The following is an 8,365-nucleotide window of genomic DNA, read 5'->3' as shown; positions in this document are numbered from 1 at the left end:
AATTTGACTCGTGACCCGACTCAGACTCAAAAATGACTCAATGGTGACTCGGCAAAGTGAAAAAATCTCAAAATTTTGAGATTTTTTAAGATTTAAAGAACATTCCATGCACCCATTATTGAATAAAGCATAAAGACACAATAACATCATTAAATAGAAGATAATTTGATCATAATGCACATACTTAATGTTAAAACTTAAAACTATACAAGTCAAACATACATCGATTACGTAAGTACAATACTACAAAGGTAAATTGCTAAATACTATATTACTAGTAATTAAAGTTTAAAGTTTAAACAGTAGCTGAAGGAAATATTATAAAAGTAAAACATACAATCATATATAAAATGATAAATCCATGCAACCCATCAAAATGTATATGTATTATGAAATGATAAATCCAACACATCAAGATTCAATGAATCAATAGTCATCATCAAATGTTCCAAATTCTGATCATATATTAAGTTAAACAAAAAGTTAAAACAAGACTATAGCTATGGCTCCTACTCAGAGTCCTCATCATCATCCTCATCCTCATCCTCATCCTCATCCTCATCATCATCGTCATCGTCATCCTCATCCTCATCCTCATCCCCAACCTCAGCCTCAACCTCAAGCTCAGTATAATCTATAAAATGCCTCTTAGTAAGGCGTCTAAGGTAGGTCCTGGATGTTTGAGTAGCCATAGCATCAGCTTGTGAGGTGCCTCTAGGATCAACTGTAGTCTCTAGCTCTGCCAATGCCTATGAGGTGCCACTAGGAACAACTAGAGCTCTCTAGTCCTCTGCTACCATAGCCAGAGCCTCAACCTGGCCCTCTCTATCTGCCTGGTCAAGCCACTGTAGGTCCTCATCATCAAATACAGGATCAGTAGCCTCAGTGATCCACTCAGACTCTAGATCAACCTCCTTTAGAGTAATCGGAGAGGTGTCACTATCGAAAATCTCCCTGATCCTAATGTGCAGGTTGTAATGCACAAAGACTAGCCTATTCATTTTTTGCACAGACAACCTATTACGCCTCTTCCAGTGGATGTGCTCGAACATGCTCCAATTGCGCTCACATCCAGAAGCGCTACTTGGCTGGCTCAAAATGCGGATGGTGATTTGCTGAAGGTTTTTGGTTGAACGCCCAAACATTTGCCACCATCTATCTGAATTTTGAAAAAAGGAAAACAAAAAAATATTAGTCTCATTTCAAAATTTGAAAACTTTAAAGTTTAAAGCTAGAAATTTAGAAACTAGATTGTATAAGGATTAAGTTGCAATTTTTACCTAGCTGCAATTTTGTACGACCTTCTTTGCAAATTTGACTTGAAAAAATGGGCCCTAATGCATTATTATAGGCATCCATCTCAAGCAATATATCTATGGAATTAGGGGACATCTTTGATATCACTGTGTATAGGCCACTAAGAACCTCCTCATCTACCTTGAAATCGTCACGGAAACGATATGCCGGATTAAGGTAATAGGCTACTACATAGATGGGCTTATGAAGCTGATTTTGCCATCTCCTATCAATTATGTCCCAAATAGGGCCATAGTTTTCCTCAACTCCTACATATTTGGCCTTAATAGCCTCCTTGACCCTATCCATGCCCTCATAAATGTAGCCCATAGAGGGCTTCTCGCCATTAGCAACTCGTAGGAGGGCTACAAGGGACTCAGTGATCTACAAAACAATTAAACAAAAAAACAATTAAGTGAATGATGAAACTTTGCAAAGTTGCACAATGAAAATAAAACAAAAATATGTATGAGATAAATCAATTTATAAAATTTTAAGACTTAAGCTTTTAAAATTTAAAATTTAAATTACCTCCATAGTCTTCGAACATGGCTCCCAAAAACCTTCATCATCATAAATGCATTTTGTTGCATCTATCCCTGCAGCGCTGGTGGCAAAGGAGGAGGAACTCCATTCTGGACCAACAAACATGCACCTCAAATCTAACCTTGCAGTCAGCAAGGATTTTATTGTGATAAAATTAGTGGCAAATCTTGTGATACCAGGACGAGCCAACTCCTTTCCCTTCGTGTATTGCCTCATAGTGCCGAGGACCAAGGCATGATTATAGATGAACTTACAAAGGTTTTTGGCCTTGGTAACACATGATTTCACCCATCCGAGCTTGCCAATATCCTCTAACATGAGGTCAATGGAAAGGGCCACACATGGAGTCCAAAAGATTTTTTGGTGTCTCTCCATCAAAAGTTTTCCTACAGCAATTTTAAATTAGTTAGTAAACAATGAAAATTTTTGATGCATTAAAAAACTTTTAATTTTCAAAATTTAATGAAAAACTAAAACAATTTTTTTAGAACTTAAAAAGTTAGAAGTTAAAATTTTACCTGCAGCAACATAATTAGCTGCATTATCAGTCACCACTTGGACAACATTGTCTTACCCCACCTCCCTTATGACCTCCTCAATAGTCTCTCATAAAAATTTTGCATTTTTCACATGTGAGGAAGCATCTATAGACATCAAAAACATGGTGGATCCTGAAAGTGAAAATTAAACAAAATAATTATCATTCAAGAATCAATAGTCAATAAAACAAAATTTTTGTTATTTAATAATACATTAAATTTTAGACTTCAAGTGATAAGAAGTAGAGGATGATGAATTACCTCTGCTAGAAACAAGAAATTTAGGAGGGTCATATTCCTCCTACCTGTCCATCCATCCGTCATAATAGTACAACACCCCTTTTGGCTCCAAATTTTTTTATGGTCCTCCAACTCAAGTTTCATCTCCTCAACCATATCTATTAAGAGGGGGCCACTCAACTCATCTTCAGTAGGGGCTTTGAGCCCCGCACCACAGATGGAAACTGCATCAATCATCCCTTGCCAATAAGGAGTCATGTTACATTTATAAAAACATTTTAATTAGCATATTTCAAATTTTCAACATCAAGTTAAAACTTAAAAGTATAAAATTGAATTTAAATTTTAAAACTTAAAACGTAAAACAATCAAATATAAATGAAGTTGAAGTACATGGCTGCTATAAATGGAATGTTGCAGAAAAACCAAAACTTGCAAATTGCTCTTATTCCAGCTTCATGTACCTCCCTATTCTAGCCCAAGCTCTCAAGTGAGGGTTGTGCACTAGAAGTGGTACGCGGTACCAAAAAATTGTCCAACCTAGATTTTGATTTTCTGACTCTAGGACGAAAGGTTAAGCCAGTAGGCCCAGTACTACTAGAAGGGGCAGCAGCCGTAGCAGTAGCACCACCAGCAACGCAAGGCATAGATGTAGAAGAAGTACGACTCGCAGAAGCACTAAGACGATAGGGGGGAAGGGAAGAACCTTCTCCAACACAACCTACTGACTCAGAAACATTTCCAAATGAGCGTGGAAGGGAACTAGAACCAATCTGAGCTAACTCTTCTAATTGTTTTTTTTTTAATTCCTTTTCTTGTTCATATTTTTCCAAGGCTACATAACAAAAACGTTGAGCCTCAACAGTTGCAAGTCTACAAGGCTCAGTATCATGACCACGTATGCCAGCAATATGGTATTTCAATCTATTTATCCCCCCACTATTAATGGTTTTGCAAAATAGACATTTTGTTTGAATTCTAGTTCTACTCGGAAAGTCTATGGTGAACTTCCAACACTCATCTTTTTTATTGCCTTTAGAGAGCTTGGGTTTTTTACCTCTAGGAGCCATGAGTAAAGAAAAATGTAAAGGTTGCTGCAATAAGGCATTTTAGACCAAATATTACCATTTAAGCATTGTATTTTATGAAGATCTAAAGTAAAAAAAAATTCATAAACAAACAAAAAAAATTCATGCAAAAAACCAATAAACATAGAGAAAAAAATCATCAAAATTTTAAAAATCAACTCTTACCTCTTTCAAATGCTTTGGGAAGTGTTGAGAAGAGCTCCTATAAACTCCTTGATGCTCTAAATGCAAGCTCCAATGTCACAAATGCAAGCTTTTCTCCTCTTCCTTTCAACTGGTTGCAAAACAAGGAAACTCTATTTCTCTTGTACCTCTCTCTCTCTTTCTTCTTCTCACAATAGAGTGTTATGGAAGCTCTTCTAGGGTTATAAGAGTGAGGAAGAACAAAAAAAAATATTAAAAAACTTTGCAAAAAATAATATTTTCACCAGCCGAATTTGTGCTTGTCGCGGCCGAATCAAGGTGAGCCGAGTCAGGCGAGTCACCATGTGACTCACGAGTCATACCAGTCACGCCAGCTGACTCACCGCTTGCGAGTCATAGGTCATTATGACTCAGGAGAGTGGTCATAACTCACAAACTCGTGTGACTCGCCGCAAGTCACGTTACTCTACTCAAACCCTTTTGGAGCCATTTAGTGTTTTGCTTGTTAGGTGAGATTGGCTCATCAAATCTTCATGAAGACCGACCTATGGATTCTAGATGTGATTCCTCATCTTTGCCGAAAACTTCATCCCCTTCGGTGCTCTTGGCTATTTTCTCCTCTTTCCGGTTTTTGAGCTTTGAAGCTTGAGGTAGGACTCTTGAGATTTAACTCCTTGCTTCATTGTTTCAGTTGCTCGTGATTTATTTAGGTTTGTGGGTTGAGAACTAGTGTTCCCTTACCATTTCATTCTTTTCCATTACCCAATTGGATAGGAAAGAGAATTTTATCATTTTCATGTTTGTTACCGAATTTGCGCAGGATCTGTAACTGACCCTGCGGATTTGCAGGTCACAAATCTGCATGGATTTGCAAAGACATTTACAGATCCAGCGCACACCTAAGAAGATCTTGCATGGACCCATAGGCCAAAAAAGGTTTTTCAGCCCAAAACGAACCTTAAAAAAATATTTTTTATGGTTTTTTTGGCATAAAACCCTAAAATGACCCCTTTGAGTTGTTCTCAAACTCATTTTACACTTATTTGCTCTCTCATTCTTGCAAATTTGAAGTCAAATGATTGAAATCCAAAAGATTGATTGCAAAGTAACAAGATCTTTCCTAAAGGCAGATTTGTGTGTTGAAAGTATGCATTTGAACCATTTTCTTTAGTTTTATCTTTACATTGTTTCAAATTTTTCTGCAGTTTCAAATTTATTCTAAGTTTTGTAGGAGTTTTGAAGTGTTCTTTTTCGATTTTTTCATAAGTGCAAAAATTAGTAGTCAAAGCTCAATGGGTGGGGAGGGATCTCAATTTAAAATTGAAAGGGTTTCCTTTATGGAGACAAACTACAAGAATTTCACAATATACTGGAGGTGGGGGGTTCAGTTGGAAATGTAATTTGTGCAATGTACAATAGAAGCTCCTACTCTAGAGTTAAACTTCATTTTGTGCGACCTGGGAGTAAAGGGATTAATATGTGGGAGGGCCAAATAAGCAAGTGCTGCGACCTAGGCAAATAGCAGCATTTGAAAAAGAAAAAGAAAATGGTGACAAAATAGTTTCAAAAGGGAAACACGATGCTTGTAGTAGGAAACAAAAATCAATGACACCACCCACTCACCAAGCCTCTAGTCATCCTTTCTTGCCTATGCCCTCTAGGGAGGATGATCATGTAGAAGAACCACAAATCACCACGCGCAAGAGAGGCCCTTTAGATAAGATAGAGATATAGCTGATGAGAATGTTGGATGTTGCCTCTTTGTGAATGGTGTTCCAATCAAATTAGATCACCTTATTGAAGGGAGATGGTACAAGTAATAAATAATGCACCTTCTCGTTACCATAGCCCTAGATGTGAAAAGGTGTGCACCCCCTTATTGCACAACGAAAGGAAAAAATGTAGAGAACCAACTAAAACCCATAAGAGATTCTTGGGTTCAAACAGGTGTGTCTATTGTCTCAAATAGATGGCAAGATTGCAAAAACCATCCTTTGATAAATGTTATTGTTGTGTCCCCCAAAGGGGCAATGTTTTTGAAGGCAGTTGATTGTGAGGGGCAAGTAAAAGATGTTGAATTCATTGCTCAGATTCTCATTGGTTACATAGAGGTACTAGGTAGTGATAATGTTGTCCAAGTTATTATGGACAATGCAAAAGTTTGCAGGTTTGCAAGTGCATTGATAGAGGCTAGATACGATCACATCTTTTGGACTCCATGCACTGTCCATTCCGTCAATTTGGTAATACAAGTCATTGGCACCCAAATAGATTGGGTGAAGCAAATATATGAGGGTGAGGAGATTCAAATGTTTGTGACAGACCACCATATGTCACAAGCAATTTTCAAAACTTTCTCCAAATTGGAATTATTGAAGGTAAATTTTAGAACTTAATCTATTTAGTTTTATTTATGAAATATCATTTTAAGTCACGTTTTACATAATTAAATGTGTAACTAACTTAGTGTTAACATGTTTTTAGCTGAAACCTGCTTTGCATCACACATAATCATTCTTAGACAACTTGTGAGGGTGAAGGAAGCATTGTCACAAATGGTGATTGGCAACTAATGGGGCATTTGGAAACAATCCAATACAAAGGCCCAAAAGTCAAGACAATTAGATGATGATTGGTGTGCTCAAAAGGATTACGTATTATAATTCACCAAGCCTATCATGTATGCTCGGATCAGCCATGCTTGGGGGACATCTATGATGCCATGGGCACCATCTTGGAGAAAGTCAAATTGGTAAGTTCTAATACAATCCTCTATCCTAGTTTGCCATTATTAAGAGATTGCTAAATTTAGATAGTTTTAATTTACATAACTTACATCAAGATAACTTACATGAACATCATTTTTATTCATATCCTAGATCATTCAAAGAAGAGAGAATGACCCTGCAAACACCTTATACAAAAAGCTGGGAGAAATTATTCTTCACTGCTAGAACAAGATGACTACACCTTCGCGTCTCCTAGCTTATGCTCTCTCCCCTAGGTATTATAACCCAAAGATACTTTTTATTCCTGGTAAAGTGGCACCTTATAAAGATGTTGAGGTTGATAGTGGGTATATGTTACATCCCAATTTTTGATCTAATTTAAAATATAGCCATTGAGGCTCACATGAAGTCAATTGACAGTTAAATTTGTTATAAACCTGTAAAATGGTAAGATGGTTAGTCATTATAATTTCATGTGAAAATATCATGCTAATTGATTATTTATCACGAATTCATGGGATTGAAAAGGCAGCTAGCCGTTATCATAGTTTATAACTTGCTATGATAACATGATTTAATTGCGGAGAATTTCTTTGCAGAAAACATGTCGAGGGGGTGGAAGCATTGTCAAAAAAGAATTAGGCACAGGGGCATCACCATCACTAGACAAATGGGTTGAGGACCTAGCGACTTGAACATCAGGATACAATCGATGAAACTGCATGAGCTATTTAAATAAATAATTTGAGAAACATAAAATAATTGAGTTAAAACATAAAAACATACCTCAAAGTATTTTAATTGATCTTTCATCATATTATTATAATAAATATTTATATACGTGCATATAAATATAAAAATGAAATGACACTATTATATTATAATAATTTAATAAAGTGATGTCACTCCATTAATATATTTACATGTACTTATATAAATATAAAATTATAATAATATTCAAAATATAATAACATTCAAATTATAATAATATTCGAATTATAACCTTCCAACTCTTGTTCCATCTTTATTCTTCCCTTGTTTATAATCAATTAAACACTTGGCGTATTAAATTGAAAAGTAATCTTTTATGTTACGGAAGCCAAGAAGTCTCGACTTGTCTTTTATATGGAAGTCGTAAGAGAGTCGGAGATAACATTCATACACCTGACTTCCTTTTATTTTCACGACTTCCTTGTTCATTTTCGGCTACCATCTAAACAAGATACTTTGCATAAACATCCGAATTTTTGTATATTCCATTGGAAGTCTCTACAGTTTGTAGCAGCATTTTTCTTGATACAAGTCTGTCGTACATTGTTTATCCTTGCTGAAGCCATGTATGGAAGACAAACATCGTTTTAATCACACCGATTGCCTTGTTAGGAGAAGATACATTCAATATAAGTATTGACATTTTGTGCATGCTACCGCACATATTCTTTCTTCTGAAGTTGAAGCTGTCATTATACTTTGAGAGATCGATTAAAGAAGAGTAGATATCTAGTGTCCAGCAAAGCTCAAGCAACTTCAAATAATATGCCAGGTCATGTAAATGATCAATCTTTCCATGCTACTAAATTTATTTCCTTCATAATCAGTAAAGCTTTCCAATTTCCATAACAATAGATTGCAAGCTATATTCGATATTGAATAATCATAGGAAACCTTGTTATGGTTCATAGTAAAGTACCAAGTCGTGGAATCATTAAGTATTAAACCAATGGAAGCTAAAATACAGAGTGTTTTTGTAAGTTTTTAATCACAAAAATGTGAAATGTTAGAA

The 8,365-nt window shown here is 35.9% G+C and overlaps 1 protein-coding gene across 1 annotated transcript; it reads right to left on the bottom strand.

Annotated features, from left to right (window-relative positions):
* Positions 1-356: 356 nt before the first annotated feature.
* Positions 357-3,759, bottom strand: LOC149578692 (uncharacterized). Its single transcript, XM_089804053.1, has 5 exons — positions 2,643-3,759; positions 2,361-2,513; positions 1,828-2,228; positions 1,281-1,680; positions 357-1,159 (listed from the first exon to the last, which is right to left on the bottom strand). Exons 3-5 carry the CDS (start codon positions 2,215-2,217, stop codon positions 783-785), a joined length of 1,167 nt encoding a protein of 388 aa, XP_089660179.1. The 5' UTR covers positions 2,218-2,228; positions 2,361-2,513; positions 2,643-3,759; the 3' UTR covers positions 357-782.
* Positions 3,760-8,365: the final 4,606 nt, after the last annotated feature.

The sequence above is a fragment of the Cupressus sempervirens genome, chromosome 1 (genome assembly GCF_028749045.1).
Source record: "Cupressus sempervirens isolate cs-2001-9-10 chromosome 1, ASM2874904v1, whole genome shotgun sequence".
In the NCBI taxonomy this organism is placed as follows: Eukaryota; Viridiplantae; Streptophyta; class Pinopsida; order Cupressales; family Cupressaceae; genus Cupressus; species Cupressus sempervirens.
This window is presented reverse-complemented; position numbering and strand designations above follow the sequence as displayed.

Coding starts and splice junctions, on each gene's coding strand:
- LOC149578692 (XM_089804053.1), bottom strand. CDS start 2,217: ATGGAGAGACACCAAAAAATCTTTTGGACTCCATGTGTGGCCCTTTCC. Junction 1,681..1,827: donor CATGTTCGAAGACTATGGAG/GTAATTTAAATT, acceptor ATTGTTTTGTAG/ATCACTGAGTCCCTTGTAGC. Junction 1,160..1,280: donor TCGTACAAAATTGCAGCTAG/GTAAAAATTGCA, acceptor TTCAAAATTCAG/ATAGATGGTGGCAAATGTTT.